At 44.7% G+C, this 21,812-nt stretch overlaps 1 protein-coding gene across 1 annotated transcript; it reads left to right on the forward strand.

The window, feature by feature from the left end:
* The first annotated feature begins 113 nt into the window (after positions 1-113).
* Positions 114-18,470, forward strand: LOC123390717 (transport and Golgi organization protein 1 homolog). The gene is made up of 9 exons (XM_045075212.1): positions 114-164; positions 2,742-2,843; positions 10,492-10,552; positions 10,660-10,695; positions 10,778-10,845; positions 10,969-11,063; positions 12,029-12,093; positions 15,060-15,213; positions 18,331-18,470. The coding sequence occupies exons 1-9, from the start codon at positions 121-123 to the stop codon at positions 18,333-18,335; spliced, it is 630 nt and encodes a 209-aa protein (XP_044931147.1). The 5' UTR covers positions 114-120; the 3' UTR covers positions 18,336-18,470.
* Positions 18,471-21,812: the final 3,342 nt, after the last annotated feature.

Below are 21,812 nucleotides of genomic sequence, written 5' to 3' on the forward strand. Positions count from 1 at the left end.
ACACAAACATAGAAAATTAAACTCATCCTTTACAGAAAGGAAAACATTCCTGGAAGACCAGTGTAATGCCCTGAGTTCTAAAGAAGCAGAATTGAACCTGCTAAAAAAAAAAAATTGGATATGGTGGTGGAGTTCTCTGAAAACCGAAAACTGACTGCAGAAGAGTAAGCCATTGCTGTGTTGTCATAGATATTGTTGTATGAATTTTCGTGGCGGCAAGTATTTGGATCTTCTGGAATTGGATCTTTGTGTACTTTTGCCAAATGTATTCTGTAGAATTGTGCCTGCCCTTCCTGTCTTGATTTGTGTAACCTGAATTTTCCTTTCTGTTCTAATGACTTGCCACATGTTATTGTGTGATTCATTGGGGAAGAAGGGGGAAGGTACCAGCATTAATCACTTTGATACATGGATCCCCTCTGGATCAGTCTACATTTCCCTTTCATTTTAACTCTCATCACATGCTCTGACCACTCCTGCATTAGGTCCATTTCTTGTTCAGTATGAGACTTGGGTCCAGAACATGGAGAGAAAAATGGAATTCTCTTCCTGCAGAAACAGGGAAAGTTTCTTTGTGGGAAGTGTGCTGGGGCTCCAGCAATACTGTGTCCCTTTATCTGGTGTACAACTGAGATCTTTCGCTGCAGCCCAATACCTTAGAAGGCCAGGGTATTTCCTGACCACCTGATTTTCTTTTTTTCTTTCTTTCTTTCTTTCTTTCAAGAGATTTTATTTATCTATTTGACAGAAAGAGACACCGCGAGAGAGAGATCACAAGCAGGGGGAGTGTGAGAGGGAGAAGCAGGCTTCCCGCCAAACAGGGAGTCCAGTGTGGGGCTCTATTGCAGGACCCTGGGATCATGACCTGTACCAAATACTTTTAAGCAGATAATTACTGAGCCATCCTGGTGCCCCTCCACACGATTTTCTAGGTGTATGTCTCTTAGATCCCAACCAAAGCCTGCATTTTCACTAAGTCTCATCTTTGCTGGCTGGATGAGAGCTTCACTTGTTGCATTCCAAACTGTCCCCAAAAGGTTGCTTATTCATTTACTTTGTATTCACTCGCCTGTTCTAGAATTCACTGATGTGTCCTCCGGAAACTGGCTCCCACTGCCAGGCTGGCCTTCTCCTAGGCTTCCTTTTTCTCCATCTGATTATCATGTTTCTTCATGTGCTCTTTAGAAATTGTGTGCATTCACTCACAAGTTTGCTCTCTTGTCCAGTGTGTCCTTTTATTTCTCAGGAGAGATAAGGACGTTGGAGTCCCTCATTCATGTGGAAAAGCAAAGCTGTTCCCTGTCTACCCTGGAGACTCAGCTTTGTGTTATTCCTTCCCACATCGGGAGTGGGGGCCACTCTCTCACAGGCACTTGGGTTCTGTTCATTGGTAAAGACCCACTCCCCTCACTCTTTCCTTCTCTCAAATCAATCTTTGAAATAATATTAATTTTAATAATAAGAATATTTCATTACTTTTATTTCTGCTGTTAGAACACAATTCAGGCAAAGAAAGGAGTCTTACTTTTAATTTACGTACTTCAGGACCTTCTTGGGGCAGGCCCAATGTCCTGACCACCTTTCTCTCTTCAACACCATATCCCTGAGCCACACACTGACTGCCGCTCCAGAAGACATTTGCTGAAGGATGGTTGAGAGACCAGAAGCAGATGCTCCTGTCCTTCTCTTTCTAGAGCTTTTGTCTATCCCTAAGTCTTTCTGCATGAGATTCTTGACAAGTGTCCTGTTGAAACCTTGTGAATGAACACCATGAACAAAAGAGTTGAGGGCAGCCCAGCAGACCAAACATTCTAAGCATCACCGTTTGCTGCCTTCACCATCCATGAAGCTGGTTTTGGTCAAGAAGGTTGACTTGGGGGGCCTGGGTGGTTCAGTAGGTTAGAGCCTCTGCTTTCGGCTGAGTTCATGGTCCCCCTGGGATGGAGCCCAGCATTGGGTTCTCTGCTCAGTGGATAGCCTGCTTCCCCCCCACCACCCTCTGCCTACCTCACTGCATACTTGAGATCTCTCTCTCTCAAATAAATAAATAAAATCTTTTTTTTTTTTTAAATAAAGGTAGAGTCACTGGAGTTGACAGATTTACATCTGAACTATGTTCCACTGAGATAACACCCTGAGTATGTGACAGTTCACATGGATTATATGAGGACATATTTTCGGCACTAAGATTGGCCTTTTCCTATACTAGGATCTTTCACAAGGGGCTAGGGGTTGTACTTCTAAAGCCTAGAGATGTGTGGGAGTGAGTTTCCATACCAGTGAAGCCATATTCTGGAAGTTCCTTTGGGCTGAATGTGGGGGCACAGCCTTGGTCTGAGGATCAGGGCTCCCCACAGAGACTAATGATGGGCCCCTATTCATCCTAATGAGTGTAGCTCGTCAGGCTTGGCTTTTCACTTTGAATTGAAATGAGCCTTCACCATCTCAAACCAAAGACGCATTCCAAGAGGGCACAGAGTGCAATATTATTTGGTGACATGGTGAATGAATTAAAGTAGACAAGTAAAAAGACAGCCCCGATTGCAGGGAGCTTGGCCAGCAGCAAAAGTTCGATGTTTCTTCAACACTAAATGGGGCCTTCATTCATTTCCCTGTTGTGTTGTCAGTCTGTGCTTTTAGCAGGGACATTCCAACATAGGCCATCAAGTGTGCTAGAAGAATAAATGGCAAAAATTCAGGACCGTGGCTACTGGACAATGTATATATCTCTCCCATCTTAGGAAGCTAGAAGAGAAACTGTATGAATTGAATGCAACTAAGAATGAGCTGTTAGCTGCCGATAAATATCTGAAAGTAACTGAAGAAGAAATGGAGAAGTACAGGTAAGTTCAGACACTACATACTATTGGCTCCTGAAAAGTTCCCTTTGGATTTTTTTTTAAATTTTTTAATTTTCTTATAAACCTATGATGTATTCTTAGCCCCAGGGGTACAGGTCTGTTATTCACCAGGGTTACACACTTCACAGCACTCACCATAGCTCATACCCTCCCCAGTGTCCATAACCCCACCATCCTCTCCCTACAACCTTCCCCCCAGAATCCCTCAGTTTATTTTGTGACATCTTGTTTCATTTATTCTTTTCCTACTCCACAACCCCCCACGTTGCATCTCCACTTCCTCATGTCAGGGAGACTCTATGATAGTTGTCTTTATCCGGTCGACTTCTTTCGATAAGGATAATTCCCTCTAGTTCCATGCACGTCGTCGCAAATGGCAAGATATTTCTTTTGATGGCTTCATAGTATTCCACTGTATATATATATATACCACATCTTCTTTATCCACTCATTTGTTGATGGACATCTAGGTCCTTTCCGTCATTTGGCTATTGTGGACATTGCTGCTATAAACATTCAGGTACACGTGGCCCTTCAGATCACTACGTTTGTATCATTAGGGTAAATAGCCAGTAGTGCAATTTCTGGGTCATAGGGTAGCTCTATTTTCAGCTTTTTGACAAACCACCATGCTGTTTTCCAGAGTTGGTTGTACCAGCTTACATTTCCACCAAAAGTGTAAGAGTGTTCCTTTTTCTATGCATCCTCGCCAGCATCTGTCATTTCCTGACTTGTTAATCTTAGCCATTCTGACTAGTGTGAGGTGGTATCTCATTGTGGTTTTGATTTGAATTTCCCTGATGCCGAGTGATGTGGAGCAATTTTTCATGTGTCTGTTGGCCATCTGGATGTCTTTGCAGAAATGTCTGTTCATGTCCTCTGCCATTTCTTGATTGGATTATTTGTTCTTTGGGTGTTGAGTTTCTGAAGCTCTTTATAGATTTTGGATCCTACCCCTTTATCTGATATGTTGTTTGCCAATATCTTCTCCCATTCTGTCAGTTGTCTTTTGGTTTTGTTAACTGTTTCCTTTGCTGTGCAGAAGCTTTTGGTCTTGATGACGTTCCAATAGTTTGTTTTTGCCTTTGATTTCCTCCCTTTTGATGATGATTCTAGGAAGAAGTTGCTGTGGTTGAGGTTGAAGATGTTGTTGCCTGTATTCTCCTCAATGATTTTGATGGATTCCTTTCTCACATTGACGTCCTTCGTCCATTTTGAGTCTATTTTCCTGTGTAGTGTAAGGAAATGGTCCAGTTTCATTTTAATGCATGTGGCTGTCCAATTTTCCCAACACCATTTGTTGAAGAGACTGTCATTTGGACATTGGACGTTCTTTCCTGCTTTGTTGAAGATTAGTTGACCATAGAGTTGAGGGTGTATTTTTGGGTTCTCTCTTCTGATCCATTGATCTATGTGTCAGTTTTTGTTCCAGTACCATTCTGTCTTGATGATGACAGCTTTGTAGCAGAGCTTGAATTCCAGAATTGTGATGCCACCAACTTTGGCTTTCTTTTTCAATATTGCTTTGGCTATTCGAGGTTTTTTCTGGTTCCATATAAATTTTAGGATTATTTGTTCCATTTCTTTGAAAAAAAAATGGATGGGATTTTGATAGGGATTGCATTAAATGTGTGAATTTCTTTAGGTAGCAAAGACATTTTCATAATATTTGTTTTTCCAATCCAGGTGCATGGAACCTTTTTCCATTTCTTTGTGTCTTCCTCAATTTCTTTCATGAGTACTTTAGAGTTTTCTTAGTATAGATTCTTTGCCTCTTTGCTTAGTTGTATTCCTAATTATCTTGTGGGTTTTGGTGCAGTTGTAAATGGGGTTGACTCCTTAATTTTCGTCCTTTTGTCTTGTTGTTGTGTAAAGCAATGCAACTGATTTCTGTGCATCGGTTTTATATCCTGACACTTTACTGAATTCCTGTACAAGTTCTAGCAGATTTGGAGTGAAGTCTTTTGGGGTTTCCACATATAGTATCATATCATCTGCAAAGAGTGAGAGTTTGACTTTTTTTTTTTTTCTTTGGCCGATTTGGATGTTTTTGATATCTTTTTGTTGTCTGATTGCTGAGGCGTGGACTTCTAGTACTATGTTGAATAGCAGTGGTGATAATGGACATCCCTGCCGTGTTCCTGACCTTAGCGGAAAAGCTCTCAGTTTTTCTCCATTGAGAATGATATTTGCAGTGGGTTTTCCATAGATGGCTTTGATAATATTGAGATATGTGCTCTCTATCCCTACACTTTGAAGTGTTCTGATGAGGAAGGAATGCTATACTTTGTCCAATGCTTTTTCAGCATCTATTGAGAGTATCATGTGGTTCTTGTTCTTTTCTTAATGTATTGTATCACATTAATTGATTTGCGGATGTTGAACCAACCTTGCAGCCCTGGAATAAATCCCACTTGGTGGTGGTGGAGAATAATCGTTTTAATGTACTCTTGGATCCTATTGGCTAGTATTTTGGTGAGAATTCTTGCATCTGTGTTCATCAAGGATCTTGATCTGTAATTCTCTTTTTGGATGGGATCCTTGTCTGGTTTGGGGATCAAGGTGATGCAGGCCTCATAAAACGAGTTTGGAAGGTTTCCTACCATTTCAGTTTTTTGGAACAGTTTCGGGACAATAGGAATTAATTCTTCTTTAAAATGTTTGATAGAATTCCCCTGGGAAGCAATCTGGCCCTGGGCTTTTATTTGTTTGGATATTTTTGATGACTATTTCAGTCTCCCTACTGGTTATGGGTCTGTTAAGGTTTTCTATTTCTTCCTGGCTCACTTGTGGTAGATAATATTGTCTCTACTAGTACACCCACTTCTTCCAGATTGTCAAATTTGTTGGCAAAGAGTTGCTCATAATATGTTCTTATAATTGTTTGTATTTCTTTGGTGTTGGTTTGATTTCTCCTCTTTCATTTGTGATTTTATTAATTTGGGTCCTTTTTTCTTTTCCTTTGATAGGTGTGGCCAGGGGTTTATCAATCTTATTAATTCTTTCAGAGAACCAGCTCCTAGTTTCATTGATTTGTTCTATTGTTTTGTTTATTTGTTTGTTTGTTTGTTTGTTTTGAAAGATTTTAAGTATTTATTTGACAGAGAGAGAGATCACAAGTAGGCAGTAGGCAGAGAGGCAGGCAGAGAGAGGGAGGAGGAAGCAGGCTTCCCGCTGAGCAGAGAGCCCGATGCGGGGCTCGATCCTGGGACCCTGGGATTATGACCTGAGCTGAAGGCAGAGGCCCAACCCACTGAGCCACCCAGGCGCCCCTGTTTGTTTCTATTTCATTGATTTCTGCTCTGATCTTTATGATTTCTCTTCTCCTGCTGAGTTTAGGTTTTCTTTGGTGTTCTTTCTCCAGCTCCTTTAGGTGTAGGGTTAGGTTATTTCTTGAGAAAGGCTTGTATCGCTATATATTTTCCTCTCAGCACTGCCTTTGCTGTGTCCCACAGATTTTGAACCATTGTGTTTTCATTGTCATTTGTTTCCATGAATTTTTTTTTCAATTCTTCTTTATTTTCCTGGTTGACCCATCCATTCTTTAATAGGATGCTCTTTAGCTTCCTTTCTCTGTCATTTGAGTTCCTTCCAACTTTCCTCTTGTGATTGAGTTCTAGCTTCAGAGCTTTGTGGTCTGAAAATATGCAGGGGATGATCGCAATCTTTTGATACCGGTTGAGGCCTGATTTATGACCCAGAATGTGATCTATTTTGGAGAATGTTCCATGTGCATTAGAGAAGAATATGTATTGTTGCTTTGGGATGGAATGTTCTGAATACATCTGTGATGGTCCAGTGTGTCATTTAAGGCATTTATTTCCTTGTTCATCTTTCGCTTGCATGATCTGTCCATTTCAGTGAGGAGAGTGTTAAAGTCCCCTACTCTTCTTGTATTATTGTTGATGTCTTTCTTTGATTTTGTTATTAATTGGTTTATATAGTTGGCTGCTCCCATGTCAGGGGCATAGATATTTAAAATTGTTAGATCTTCTTGTTGGAGAGACCCTTTGAGTATAATATAGTGTCCTTCCTCATCTCTTTTATTATAGTCTTTGGCATAAAATCTAATTGATCTGATAGAAGGATTGCCACTCCAGTTTTCTTCTGATTTTCATTAGCATGGTAAATTGTTTTCCACACCCTCGCTTTAAATCTGGATGTGTCTTAGGGTCTAAAATGAGTTTCTTGTAGGCAGCATATGGTTGGGTATTTTTTTTTTTATCCATTCTGATACCCTGTGTCTTTTGATTGGGGCATTTAACCCATTTACATTCAGGGGAACTATTGAGAGATATAAATTTAGTGCCCTTGTATTGCCTGTAAGATGACTGTTACTGTATGTTGTCTCTGTTCCTTTCTGATCTACAACTTTTTAGGCTCTCTCTTTGCTTAGAGGACTACTTTCAATATTTTTTGTAGAGCTGGTTTGGTGTTTGCAAATTCTTTCAGTTTTTGTTTGTCCTGGAATGTTTTTACCTCTCCTTCTATTTTCAATGATAGTCTAGCTGGATATAGTATTCTTGGCTGCATATTGTTCTCGTTTATTGCTCTGAATATATCTTGCCATTCCTTGCTGGTCTGCCAGGTCACTTTGGATACGTTTGCTTCCAATCTAATATTTTTACCATTGTATGTTACAGACTTCTTGTCCCGGGGTGCTGTCAGGATTTTCTCTTTGTTGCTAAGACTTGTAAATTTTACTATTAGATGACGGGTTGTGGACCTATTCTTATTGATTTCGAGGGGGGTTCTCTACACCTCCTGGATTTTGATGCTTGCTCCCTTTGCCATATTAGGGAAATTCTCTCCAATAATTCTCTCCAATAGACCTTCTGCTCTGCTCTCTCTTCTTCTCCTTCTGGAATCCCAGTTATTCTAATGTTGTTTTGTCTTATGGTATCACTTATCTCTGGAATACTCCCCAAGTGGTCCTGTAGTTGTTTGTCTCTCTTTTGCTCAGCTTCTTTATTCTCTGTTATTTGGTCTTCTATATCACTAATTCTTTCTTCTGCCTCATTTATCCTAGCAGTAAGAGCCTCCATCTTTGATTGCACCTCTTTAATAGCTTTTTTGATTTCAACATGGTTAAACTGTGGTTCTTTTATTTATCCAGAAGGGGCTTTTATATCTCCAGATAGGGTTTCTTTAATATCTTCCATGCCTCTTTAGAGCGTGGCTAGAACCTTGGGAATCGTCATTTTGAACTCTAGATCTGACATATTGCCAATGTCCATATTGATTAGGTCCCAAGCCTTCGGTACTGCCTCTTGTTCTTTTTTTTGTGGTGAGTTTTTCCACCTTGTCACTTTGTCCAGATAAGAATATTTGAAGGAGCAAATAAAATACTAAAAGGGTGGCAAAGACCCCAGGAAAGTGTGCTTGAGCCAAATCAGAAGAGACCCCAAATCATGGTGGGAGAGAAAGGGGATAAAAGGAAGTTCAGGGAAAAAAATTTTAAAAGAATACAAATAATGAAATAATATAAAAAAGAAAATTATATATACATATTAGACTGGTGACTAGAACAGGGTCATTCACTTAATTTTGGGTGTATTTTTGTCTCTTACAAGAAATTACCTCCCAAAATTTTAAAGAATGGAAAACATATATAAGAGTAAACACAATGAAAGGACAGAATATGACTATTAAGATGAAAAGAATTTTTTTTTTAAATTTCTAAAGAAAGAGTTGATATGTAAGTTGGTTGGGAGAATAAAGAAAAAGAAAGTGGAGAAGAATTGCTCAGCCTGGAGAGTAGAACAAGCCCGGTGGTAGATTTAGGGTGTAGTTTCATCTATTAGAAGAAGTTGTACCCCAAATTTTTTAGAAGAAAAAACCCTACGTGTATACAGAAACTGAAGTTAGATACAATGAAGGATAACATACAACAATAATAATGAAGGTTCGAAAAAGATTTTTTTAATGGAAAGTATTGTTAAGATAAACAAGTTTAAAAAACGTTAAAAGAAGATACGGTAAAAGTTAAAAAAAAATTAGCTGAAGATAAAAAAAATAAAGTTAAAAAAATTAACTTTGTATCATGAGGAGAAAGCCGTGAATTCATGGTTTGCTTTCGCCTCCTCTGGTATTCCGCTGTTCTCCTTGGTAAGTGAACTTGGTCTTGACTGGATTTCTTGTTGGTCTTCTCAGGGAGGGGCCTGTTGTAGTGATCCGCAGGTCTCTTTGCCCCAGGCGGAATTGCACCACCCTTTCCAGAGGCCAGGCTAAGTAATACGCTGGGGTCGCTTTCAGGACATTTTGTTTCCTGAACACTTTCCGTAGAGTTCCAGAGATCAGTAATGAAAGTGGTGGCCTCCCAATCTCTGGCCTGGAGGAGCTGAGAGCTCAGGGACCCATTCCTCAGTGCGCCCTCAGGGAAAAGCACTCATCATTTCCCTCTCCCTGGCCTCTGGCTGCGCTCAGACCTCACCCAGGCTGGGACCAAGTGTCTCTGTCTCTGGCACACAGCTCCACCTGGAGTCTCCGAAACCCTTAGATCGCTGAGCTCTTTTGGGGGGATTTCCCCAGATCCTGTGCCATGGATTACGGTTCAAGGTAACGCTGAGTTGAGAGGTCACTCCTTGGATCTCTTTCTGTTCCCGGCTTCCCTGCTCTAATACCTGCGTGTTCTATGACACTCAGACACCCCCGGGCCTTCTGTGACCCTGCAGGACCTGGGGGCACGCTGTCCCTGCACGGGCTTCAGCCCGGTTTAGCCTCTGGAGCGACGTCCCTCAGTGCGCATCGCTTTTAAAAGTCCTGGTTTTGTGCTCTGTTGCTTGTCAGAAGCCGGACCCTCCCCCCAGGGTCTCTCTTCGCGTCGCTTTGGATTCACTTCTCCGTGGGTCCTACCTTTCAGAAAGTAGTCGATTTTCTGTTTCTCAAATTGATGCTCTTTTTCTCTTCGATCTCCTGTTGGATTTGTAGGTGTTTGGAATGTTTTGATAAGCTATTTAGCTCGTCTCCTGCTACCTGATGTCATCTCAGCCTGCTTTTTCTCGACCATCTTGACTCCTCCCTCCCTTTGGATTGTTAATCTTTGTACATTTTGAGGACTCAATTAAGTAATATACACTAAAATTCAGAGGATGTATCCAGAGCGAATTAACTGACACAGAAGATAAGGCACAAAACAATTACGTTACTAAACATATCCGGATCCCCAGTGTTGGCCTGACTGTGGAAACTAGCTCCATACCAGCGTCCTTGAGGTGGTGTTTGGAGGAAAACAGTTTGTCCTAGGATGAGTCTTTCCCATAAGCCCAGTAGTGGCATCTGATGGTGCTGGTCTTTGCAAACCTGGGAACCATAGCGAGGATAGAAGTTAGAGGAGAATAGAGCTTCATGACAAAAGACATTTGTCATGTGATAACTGAGGGAAAGATTGAAAACGGGTAAGGAAGTTTTGTCGGTTTTGATCCCGCAGGCAAAAGAAAAAAATGATGAAGGAAAGGCTGTAAGAACAGCTTTGATCCCACAGTCCAATTATAGTCAGGTGAAAGTGTTTCCTGTGTCAGGATCAATTGTATGAGGGGACAGATAAGAGGAGGAGGCCACATTGGCAGATGATTGAAAATCACACCCCGTGTTGGGTTTTGTCTGAAGAAAACAATTGTCCCCCTCACAGACAAGAAGTGGAAGAAATGCGGGAAGAGCTGCAGGAGTCTAACCTCACCTTCAACCACAAGGTAATGGGAGTTGTGTCCAACACACTGACCCCTTGGCGCCCCCTGCAGGTGATGGTCGTGGCCCTTAGAGCCCTGAACATGGGTTTCTGGTGTGTTGGCTTTTTCAGATCGCAGTTCAAGAGAGGAACGCTCTGGCTAACTGGGTAAGTATTTTCCTTTTCCTCATCTTCGTTTGCGGCACAGTCGGGCACAACTGAAGGTGGGTGTTTTTTTTTTCTGCCGCAGATGAAGGCTCGGTATTGGGAAACAAGGATGATGCAGCAGAGCAGGGAGAACGCCTGCCTGAAATACAGGTGCGAGAGTTTGACGTGCGTTTTTACGGGTGTTTGGAAAGGTGACGGCTATGCTGTTTACTGCCTAGGAGAGGACGTGGTGTTGTAATTCTTAGAGATGTCCATTCTTTTTCTGTGTTCAAGACTGCGCATGATGCAAAGGGAGATGCTGCCTGTGGGATCCGTGAGGCGGGAACTGATGCCGGGAAGGCCTGAGTCGCAGAAGCCTGTGTGGCAAGGTAGGGAGCACGATGTGAAATGCAGCAGCCTGATTTCTGCTGTGAAACCACACGGTGTCCTTCCTGTTCCTGTGGGTGATTGCTGTGTGTCCACCTCCAGCCTGCAGGTTGTCTGAAGGGGTGACAGGAGGTTGCTTTTCTTATATGTCCCCAGGCAGCAGGACACTTGCCCCCATGACAGGTGGAGCTCACGCCACTCCACACCTTCCCACTGCTACCCCCTTCGGAAGAGCTGAGCCTGAGAAGGTGCGAGACGAGTGCCCTTTCCACCTTGACTCAGTGGTACCTTGACAAAAAAAAAAAAGACTATTTGTGAAAAAGGGCATTTATTTACTCATTATGGAGGTTTCTATATTTTTGTTTTATTTGTCATCTATAGGACCATATTGAGCAATGAAATATATTTTACTCCTCTCATGTTATCGTTGCAATGCCATAGCTTTATTGCTCAATCTGTCTATGATTTCTTTTTTCGTGACTATACAAATGTCAAAGTCTGTTTCTTCCCTGAAATGTTTATTTGTTGGCCAGTCACGCATTCTAGGTCCCAAATGCAGGATGGACAAATGAACCATTCACCTGTGGCCTGAGAAGAGAACATGGGCTGTTCATGTTGAGGGTTTGTGGATGTCCCCACGCAAGGCTATTCTCACTTAGGTGTTTAATCTATGAAGATAAAGTGATTTTTTTCTGATGTGTGTTGAGCACCCCAATTTTAGTGTTGATAGCCAGTTGTACCCCGACCTGTTTACACGTGATGGGTTACTTACAGAAACACTGGAACCAGGGCCCTGGAGTGTCTCAGGCAAGAGGAGACTGGTGTCTCTCGTTGCAAAGGACTCACTTGAGTCACGGGTGAAACCCTCTGATAAGGGACCCAAGTGTGGGAAAGAGTGCAAGATGGGGAGAGGAAGGGCATGGAGGGCACGAAACCAATATAAAACTCTGACCTTTGTCTGATCTAGCATCTAGAGTGGTTCCCAGGATGAACAGCAGCACTAGCCCTCAAAGCGACCCAGAGATGCATACGGTAAGTGCTTGGGCATTTTTAGTTGTGTCCGTTTCTGAAATGGATTGCAGTGTGGACAGGTCCCTGTCCTAGCCTGTGGCCTTGGTGTGTGTCCTGCGATCATCCCTTTCAGAGTGCACGCTGTTCACCCAGGAGCCTCCGCCTGCTCCATTAGAGATCTTCAATTTTGTGCTTCCTCCCAAAGCTGTAGATGCTTTGAGACACGTGATGGTAGGATGCTCACCTCATGCATCTGTGTGTGTATGTGTGTGTGTGTGTGGACGTGCGTGTATGTGTCTGTGTACATAACTCGAGGAGGGTGACATCTCACCCCACAGTGAAGTCAGCTAGTCCGGCTGACTCCTTGTGGTTTGCTTTCCTGCGGGGAGCTGGAGCATTTTTAGTATTCGGGTCAGGAGACTAACCTGGGAGGGTATCTGCAGAGGTCCTCAGATGGAAAATGGGAAAAGCCAGGGACCGCGTCACACTTGCCCCACATGCTTTGGGCAGCTTGAGTGTTTGTGGAGAAGGTGAGCTGTGACCTCCCGTGCGTCCCTTCTGAGTGGATGAAGACGACAGCTGGAATCCCTCCAGTTAGCCCCTGGGTGAGATGATGATGAACTCTGGCAGGTGCCAGGTGTGTCATAGAAAACACCCCCTGGAGCAGCAGCCCTGAAGAGGGAATCCCAGTGACTCTCTGCAAGGCCCACACCTCACACGTGTTTTACTCGTGCTTCCATGAGCGGGTTCTGATGGGGTCTGATGGCTGTGCCAACTCATAGGGTCTCTCCCGACCCATCTTGGGAGCATTGCCTGTGCTCTCCAGACACACTGGTTCCCATTTGGGGGTATCGAATCAGCCCATCAGTGGGTCTCAGCACCAAAGACTAGGCATTTGCTCTGTGCCTGAGCTAAGGACTGTCCGAATGTCGGGGACGTAGATCCACAGAGCTGGTCTCGCTCACTCAAAGGGGTCCTGTTACTCTCAGAAAGCACTCTTCCAGGTCCTCTGCAGGACTCCGGACACTCCTCCTATCTCCTCAGCGGTGTCTGTGGCCATGGACAGCCCTTGTGGAGTGTAGGAGATCCCATTGTCAGGGAGGGAAGCAGAGCTGTTCAGGGGGGATGCTGGTGGGCTTCCGGTTGACCCATAAGCACATGCACTTCCACGTGTGGACAACAGGCTTTCCAGGGCCTATCATTTTGTTTGTTCTCAATGTATAGAAGGAGCTGCTCTGTTTGCTGTGTGATGGGGGAGGTGTGGTCCCAGCTGTAGATACTGGCCTGTCGTGAATGGAGTTTTTTCCTTAGTTGATTATCCTTGGTGTCACACTCTTGTCTCTGTCGAGGTGTGCAGATCTATATTAACATGTGGTGACAGTAGTTTTCCCCATGGAATCTCTTCACCCCAGGTGCTAGGTGAGACCCAGGGGGCGGATAGCCGTTCTGGCACAGATGCTATAGTATTGGAACATGGTGGTGGGGAAGATGTGTGTGCGGATGTGTACCCCTGCCTGCCCACAGTGCACTCCGGGGAAGTAACTGGGGGAGGAGGGCCCCTCCCTCCACAGTGAAGTCCTCTGGCCAGCCCCGACTCCCTTTAGGTTACGTTCAGGTGCACTGGTGTTGTGCTCATGCTGGGGATAGATGGGTCTGGTAATCCTCACAAACGGAAACTGGGGAAAACTCTCTCTGCATTTTATACTGTCTCCTTTGCAGTCTGCAATGTTCTCAGGGCATGTTTCACAAGTCATCTCCATTTTACTTCTGCTGGAAAACGTGCCTTGCAGAACCAGCCCACTTAAGACCCTTTCTACAAGTATTTTGAAGTGTCAAAGCTCTTATGTGCACTGTCATAATCGCACACTGGGTCACACGTTCTGAAGGGGGACATCAGTGATTACGTGCATGATCACTGCCTCCCAGCCCTTCAGCTGGGTTTCCAGGAGCAGGTCATTGGGTCCTAAGTTACTGTGAGAGTTGATTTCTTTTCTCATCACAAGTGTGGAGTTTTCCACTGGGAAGCATATACCCTTTTGTGAATTCTCTCATATGGCCTTCCCATCTTCATTTCCCATTGTACAAAATTACTCTGGAACTCAGTAGGTTGAAATTTCCAAATGACTGTGTTTTCAGACAACCACAGGGGATGCCTGTGTGGCTCAATGCATTAAAGCCTCTCCTTAGGCTCAGGTCATGATCCTATGTGCTGGGATCAAGCCCCACATCAGACTCTCTGCTCAGCAGAGAGCCTGCTTCCCTTCCTCTCTCTCTCTCTGCCTGCTTCTGATCTCTGTCTGTCAAATAAATAAAATCTTAAAAAAAAAAAAAAGACAAGCACAGCTGCTCAGTGTAAATAAAGGTTTTTGATATCATGTCCCTCGGACGACACTTTTCCAGTGCCCCTGTCAGACCACAAGGCCCTAATTCCTCAAGTGTCTTTGTAGCCATGGACAGAAACTGTAGAGAGTAGAGGACCCCTTTGTCAGGAGCGAGGCAGCGTGGGGAGAGTCAGGGACTTATACGCCAACGATTCCCCTCAAGTGGCTCAGAAACTTTGTGGAGAAGGGGCATTCAGTTTCGTCACATTCTCTCTATTCGGCCCAAAGCAAAATCTTCTCTGGTGTCTGAGGAGGATAGAGGAAGTATTGTTCAGGATGTCGATGCCTCCGTGTCTGGAATGTGCTGCTTTAGTTTGCAATGATCCTTTTTCATCTTGAAGACACTACTTCTTGCTGGATAATGTGGGCCGACATGGGCAGTGATGTGTGGTGACAGGCTATTCCTGTAACAGCCATTGCCGTCTCCCCCCTCATTGTACTGGCCCCAGCTGGGAGGGACATGTAAGTTTTCTAGCATGATGCAGCTCTCCTGGAAGGTGGTATTGGAGAAGGAGCCGGATGCTGGGAGCTCTTTCTTTTGGTTTCTTTTCTTGGTGTTGCAACTTTTGTCTGTTTTGCTAAAATATTTTCTTGTCTGTTCTGCAGGTTGCTAGAGGTGTGAGAGAGTTCCCTCATTGCCCAGGGCTCCTCCGTATGCCCTACCACATGGGGTGGAATGTACCAGACTTCCCTCCTCCTCATCCACCTCCACAGTGGTGGACATGGGGGCCTCGGCCACACTTCGTTCCTCCACCACAAGGTGAGATGATCTGAATTGACATGGGTCATAGAGCTTATTCATAGTTGAAACCCACTTCTGTCGGTGGAGAGGATGGAGAGGTGGTACCACAAGGCTTTGCAATGCAGCAATAAGCCCAAGTGAGGACATGGTAACATTCCTCCACTTTGTCTGACGTCCATCTCATGGACTGTCTGGTTCACCATACAGAACTGGGCAGCAGGCATCTACTATGGAGCAGAAAAGTGACATTCCACAGAGGACAGACATAGAAGCATTGCCCAGGTGCACTACACAGACACAATGTTTTGGGCTCTGGGCTGGACGAAGCACAACCTTCACATCAGTCTCACATGTGGAGACCCCCAGTTGTCCAGCATTATAGATTAGTTCTGGAAACATATGTCCCAGGAAGAGTGGTTGTATCTGCGAGGGTGATGGACAGTTCCCGCCTTCGTCCACAGGGGTCCGGGGAGTCCTGTGAGAAACACAGTGGACCCTCCGGAAGGAGAGAGGGGAATAGGCTGGGGCAGGGGTAGAGGGTTGGCTTGAATCCTGTGTGATCGTCAGTCTGAAACCACCTCTGTCCCTTCTCGGCCTTCGGTCCCAATCAGAAGCCTGTGGAGCTCAAGGGGACAATAGCAGCACCATGCCCAAGAAGGTCCCAGAGAAGAACCAAGTAAATGCTGGGGCGTTTTCAGTTGTACCCATTTCTGGAGTCCTGTTCCTCTCTGGGCAGCACAGTGTCCTGACCTCTGTGTGTTGGGTATATCCTGGGGTCTGTGTGTGGTGTCGTTTCCCGTTCAAAGTGGCAAGTCTTCATGCAGAGCTTACAGGCGTCTATTTCCAGATCATCACCTTCTGGTTGTGTCAGTGGAGCAAAGGCAGAGTTTGTGTTCAGGGCTTGACATTCAAGGGGAAACCAGGCTGGGGACGCTGTATGATTCTGAAGTTCTTCAGGACACACGTGCTTGTGCCTGGCTATTTGCGCACACTAAGCAGTGGGCAGTTGCCATTGTTGGAAAGGAAGTGTCTCCCTTGCACAATGGCAGACATCTGTCTCTTACCGTCGTACACATCCAGCATCCGCATACGTTGTTCTGGGAGGGATGAAACACCTCTCACTTCATCTGCAGTGTGTAGGGTTTAAGCTGTCATTTCCTTAGTTGTATAAAACGCCTGACACAGGGAAGTGGTCCCTTCATTGTTCATTAGCGTAGGGGTCTGCCCTTGTCCTCTGTAGCTTAGAAACTTGTGGATAATGCTCTTGTCTGGTCTGGGAGGTGAGAATGAAAGAAAAAGTGGCAGATGCCGGAGGCAGGTGTAGAGGGTTTGCTGGAATGTTGCTCAGTCACTTCCAGGTGGAGAAGCTTCTGTCTTTTCCATGGTGTGGGTCAGATACAGATGCTGGAGCGTCCTCCACAAGGACCAGCGGTGCTGCCCACAGGCCTCTCGTGGCATGAGGGAGTGAAGACTGCTAAAGACGTGGTAACTTTCTTCTGGTTGTTCTGTACTTAGAATCGATGGACCTTGTCTTCCAGTCATACTGAGAGGGTTGTAGGTTCCTTGTGGTGGCAGAGACCTGCCCTTCTCCGAATGCTGGGCACAGCAGGTTTCACACACATATGGTATGGAGATGATGCTCTGTGCTCCAGGAGGGATAAGGCCTTAATGTGAGGAATTGAAGGTGTGTGTCTGAGAGAAGGGAGGGACACACTGATGACAGGACATAGACCGTGTGTTCTGTATAAGGGAAGAACTAGAGATGTATCCAGAAAGAAGGGAGGGAGCCCTGAGTCACACAGAAACAGTAGGTTGTGGATGCCCAGAAGGCCCAAGGTGCTCAGGGAGAGGCTGGGCTTCTCTCAGGGAGGGTGAGGTCGTTCCTGGCAGGCCAGCAGCTTGAGAGTGAGTGTGAAGACACCATGCTGTCCACACTGACTACAGCATGTGTTCACTCACACAGTGTGGATCACGCCGTTATTTGTCTCAGAATGTCGTTTTTGCCATGAATCCCTTCACTCATAGTCTGTGAAGAGCGTTGTTTCCCTGAATTTCTGAAAATTCTGAACCATGTGAAAGAGTGTTGTGGAGATTTGGAAATTTAACTTGGCCTTTGGGGATTCTTGTCTGGCTGACTTTAAGTCCAGCAGCGAGAAAACATGAAGACAAGACGGAGAACCAGTGAATGGTGGCCGCCCTGGCCTCAGCCCGAGTCAGACTGTTAGTGGGAGAGTCAGGGTTGGCCAGGAGCAGCCCTAGCTGGAGCCCTGTCACCAGGCCTCCGCATCTGCGTCACCACCCTGCCTATAGCTGTGCACTTCTCTGGGACTTCAGTCCCAGTGTCCAGATTTGCCTGTATTCCAGATTTCTCAGTCCAAATACCAGCTCTCAGTGGGGCCTTCTCAGGGCCTCAGCTTTTATTTTAATCTGTCATAGAGAGAACATATTGGATTCTGAGGTCACTAGAACAATAGGAGTTGAAGTACATAAAGAACCTGCTGGGGCCCCTGGGCGACTCAGTGGGTTAAGCAGCAGAATCTTGATTCCTGCTCAGGTCATGATCTCGAGCTTTTGAGATTGAGGCCCAAGTCGGGCTCGGTGCGGAGTTGGAGCCTATCTGGGATTCTCTCTCTCCCTCACCTTCTCCCCCATCCCTCTTCGCTCACAAGTTTGTGCTTTCTCTGTCTCTGTCAAAAAAAAGAAAAATAATAATAATAATTGGCAAAGAATCTGGGCTCTGACCATTCACCATTCTCACTGTTTAAATGAAAATAGCTCCAATGCCAATGAGCATCAAAAAGTGTTTGTTTAAGTCCATAAAATACACTAAGAGTGTAATACCTCAGCCCCGGTAGTGGCAATTCTCATTTTAAAGACAAGGCAAAGAGCCCCCCCTTTTTTCTATTAAATGTCAGGTCCTAGCCACAATGTAGTAAAATATAGTTAAGAGAACAGGTACAATCAGATATTTCTATGTGAGATGTGAAGACAGTTATTGTCTATTACATACAGACTCACAGATGTGGCCACACACCCAAGTGTTCATCCAAGGCCTCAGATACAGTATGGAAGGCAGAGAGCATTTAGGAAAACATAAGTTCCCATTGTACTAACCCAAATCCTCTTGCCTTACAGGGTAATCATTTTGTAATCTGAAGACTTCCTTGACCTCCAACAACCAGGCTCCAATGAGTTTATATCTAGTCAAGATATGAATGTTTCTTCCTGGTGGTCTGAATGCTTTCCCTGCCCATCCTGTACCCTGTGCTTTGTCTCTCCTGTATATCTCCCCAATAAACTGTTCATGGTTCTGTCTCTGTGTCAGCATCTCCCTTCAGGGGGACCTACAGTCCCTCTCCTTCGAGGGCACAGGGTGAAGCCTTCAGACAGATAACACCCTGGCAGCAGTGGGGAATGGAGGATAGAGCAAGATTACCCTTCGTGGTACTTCTACTGCAAGGGACTTTCTGGGGAGGGGGCCCAGGTTGAATTTAGATCTGATGGTGTTTGTATTAACTCTGGTGACAGATCCTCTTGAGCACATGGCACCCTCTTGTTTAGGGGGGTAGTGATCAGCAGGACAGGTGGCTGTCCCTATGCAGTGGTCTACTGTGACAGTGAGCAGAGAATGAAGTGTCTTGTGAGGCCCTGAGAGCCTGGTGAGGAGGCCCTGCATTAAACCAGCTTTTGTGCAGGGTTTTCACCTAACCAGCTGCCCCCCAACCACAGGGGGGCCTTGAGTGGAGCTGATGGTGGCAGTGTTTGTGGTAAGACCCATGATGCCCCACAGTCCTCCCACAGTTTCCCTGTTGAGGGATGGGCAGGGCAGAGGTCCCCGAAAGGAGACCCATCCCTTCCTCAGCAGCAGGAGGATTTGGGTGTGTATGCTTCTGTCCCCTTTTAGGCCCTTTTTTCCCAATCCCTTCTGCAGCAGAGCCCTCCTTCTTCCCAGGTCATGGGGTCCAGCTCCATTCTCACTGCCCCAGGATAGAGAGCCAGAGCTGTATTTCCAGCCGGTTCACCCGATGCCCTGGGGAGACCCTGGGGCCTTTGCAGTAAATTCCTGCCTCCTGAGGTGTGACAGAGAAGCGGCCTTGTTGGCTGAGTGCTGAGTAGGGGGCTCTGGGAGCTTCCCCAGAACATGCTGGTAGGTGAGAAAGTACAGGCAATGACATATTGGGGCTCTTCCCAGGGTTTGGTCCTCATTGTCCCTGAGGACATTTGAAGACCCTATTTTACTCAGGGGTCTCTGGATTGAGAGGTCACGGGACACTGCAAACAGAAATACTGTGGTTGGTTTTTCACCAATGCCGACTTGTTTCTGGGGAGAAATCGTGACTCAGCTTCAGAGAAACTGGAGCTACATTGGGTTGGGCCAGGAATGCAAAAACCATTGACCTTCAGGACCTTCTAGAAGGAGGAGCTGGGATCCCTGCTCTCTGAGTTCTGCTAGACCCAGTACCCCAGGTAAAAGCACAGACTGTCCTGCACTGATGCTTTTATTACTTTTCAGTGTTTATTTTTTTCCAACAATGTTACAGTAGTTGGAAAACAAGTGCAAACTTGACAAGTCCCTGATTCCATAAACCTTTCATTTTTTTTTAAGGTTAAATTTACAAGGAAAACAGGAATTGTTTTATTGATCCTTTCTCGTGATCATTGGAAGGAAACTCATCAATAATATCTTCAAAACGTGCCTTTTACCTCATCTCCTTTTTCTCTGTTTTCTTTTTTAATGATTTTATGCAAGTACAGTGGTGAGGAGGGGGAGGCAGAGGCAGAGGGAGAAGGTGACTCAACACTGAGTGGGGACTCCAACGTGGGACTCGATCCCAGGATCCTGACATCAAGACCTGATCCATGCAGGTGCCCCTGCTTATCTCTTTTCAACTGAGATTTGCCATGTTTTCTAATTTTGTCATGAGTCGGTAACAATCTTCAGCAGTTTTAAATTGGTTAAAGAGTTCAGGAAGAGCTCTTTCGCAGGATTCCACTGAGATTTTTCTTCTGTTCAAAGTGTCAAGACCACTTCTCAATATGCGAAAGATTGTACTAAGCAAAATCTGTGAATCAGCATTTGAAAAAAAGCTGCTGCTATTTGTGGAAGATATTAAAATAGATGCTTAGATCGACCAATTCATGCACTTCCCACTTTTTTCTTTTCCTTTGTTGCTTATTTCTAATTCAGATATCATATTCATAGCTCTTCCTGAGTTTTCCATGCCTCACACGTACTTTTAGGTTCCTTTGTGACTTGTAAAGAAAACAGACCTTGTGGTGAGCGTGCAACTTTGTGTCCCTTCAGGATTTGTTGTTTACATCTCTATTAACGTTTCTCACCCATTTAAAACTATCATGCCACCTTGACATATTACAAAAGAAGTGTAATCTATATGCATCTGTATGATTTCATTTAATTATAGTGTATTTATTGGAGATTTTCTGTTTATGACTAAGGCCTGAGAATATCTCCCAAGTCCATTGAATTTGGAAAAATCATATATCCTAAGTATGAAATTTTGAAAGTTTGCATATTGAAATATGGAATATGAAAGATGCATGTTTGCATCTCCTAAATGGAGATGATGTCCCTCTTAAGGTTAGTTTCTGAGCAAGGTGCAAGTGGACGTAATCATTGTGAGGGAAGAAAAAATGTCTTCCATTCTTTTCCAAACATGCTGCAGTTGCTCCATTATCTTATGTCTGGATATGGGCAATTATTTTTTCTTTTCAAAATTTTATTTAAGTTCTACTTAGTTAACATGCAGTGTATGGATAAAAGCAATCTTTTGACGGTATCCTTTTTTTAACCATTTATTGATTTTATAAATTAACATAGCCTTATTTCTTCTCCATGCTAAGAAAATCAACTAATGTATCATCTATCTTTATGACCCAATTCTTTGTTTTTAGGATTTTATTTATTAATCTGAGAGACAGAGAAAGAGAGAGCATGTATGGAGGGGGTTAGGCAGAGGGAGAAGCAGACTCTGCTGAGCAGGGAGCCTACTGCATGGCTAGATCCCAGGACCTTGAGAAATGCCCATAGCAGAAGGCAGGTGCTTAATCCTCTGAAACACCCAGGCACACCCTTATGACATTTTTTTTTTTTAAGATTCCATTTATTAGTTGGACAGACAGGGATCACAAGTAGGCAGAGAAGCAGGCAGAGAGAGAGAGGAGGAAGCAGGCTCCCTGCTCCGCAGAAAGCTCGATGCAGGGCTCAATCCCAGACCCCTGGGATCATGACCTGAGCCTAAGGCAGAGACTCTAACCCATGACCTGAGCCTAAGGCAGAGGCTCTAACGCCACCCAGGTGCTCCCCTTATGACATTCTTTTTTTTTTTTTTTTTTTTTTTTTGTTTTACAGAGAGAGAGAACACAGGCAGAGGGAGTGGGAGAGGGAGAAGCAGGCTTCCCATAGAGCAGGGAGCCCAATGTGGGGCTTGATTTCAGGACTCTGGGATCATGACCTGAGCCAAAGGCAGATGCATAACAACTGAGCCACCCAGGCGCCCCCCTTATGACATTCTTAATATGACATCTCTTATAATTGAAGCTTTTCCTCACTGATGGGCTTTACCTGTTTCCCGTCAGTAACCAGGGGATTGCATTTT

Source organism: Mustela putorius, unplaced genomic scaffold (genome assembly GCF_011764305.1).
Source record: "Mustela putorius furo isolate JIRA1106 unplaced genomic scaffold, ASM1176430v1.1 tig00000139_pilon_pilon_pilon, whole genome shotgun sequence".
Lineage (NCBI taxonomy): Eukaryota > Metazoa > Chordata > Mammalia > Carnivora > Mustelidae > Mustela > Mustela putorius.

Coding starts and splice junctions, on each gene's coding strand:
- LOC123390717 (XM_045075212.1), top strand. CDS start 121: ATGGTGGTGGAGTTCTCTGAAAACCGAAAACTGACTGCAGAAGA. Junction 10,696..10,777: donor GGAACGCTCTGGCTAACTGG/GTAAGTATTTTC, acceptor TTTCTGCCGCAG/ATGAAGGCTCGGTATTGGGA. Junction 12,094..15,059: donor GCGACCCAGAGATGCATACG/GTAAGTGCTTGG, acceptor TCTGTTCTGCAG/GTTGCTAGAGGTGTGAGAGA.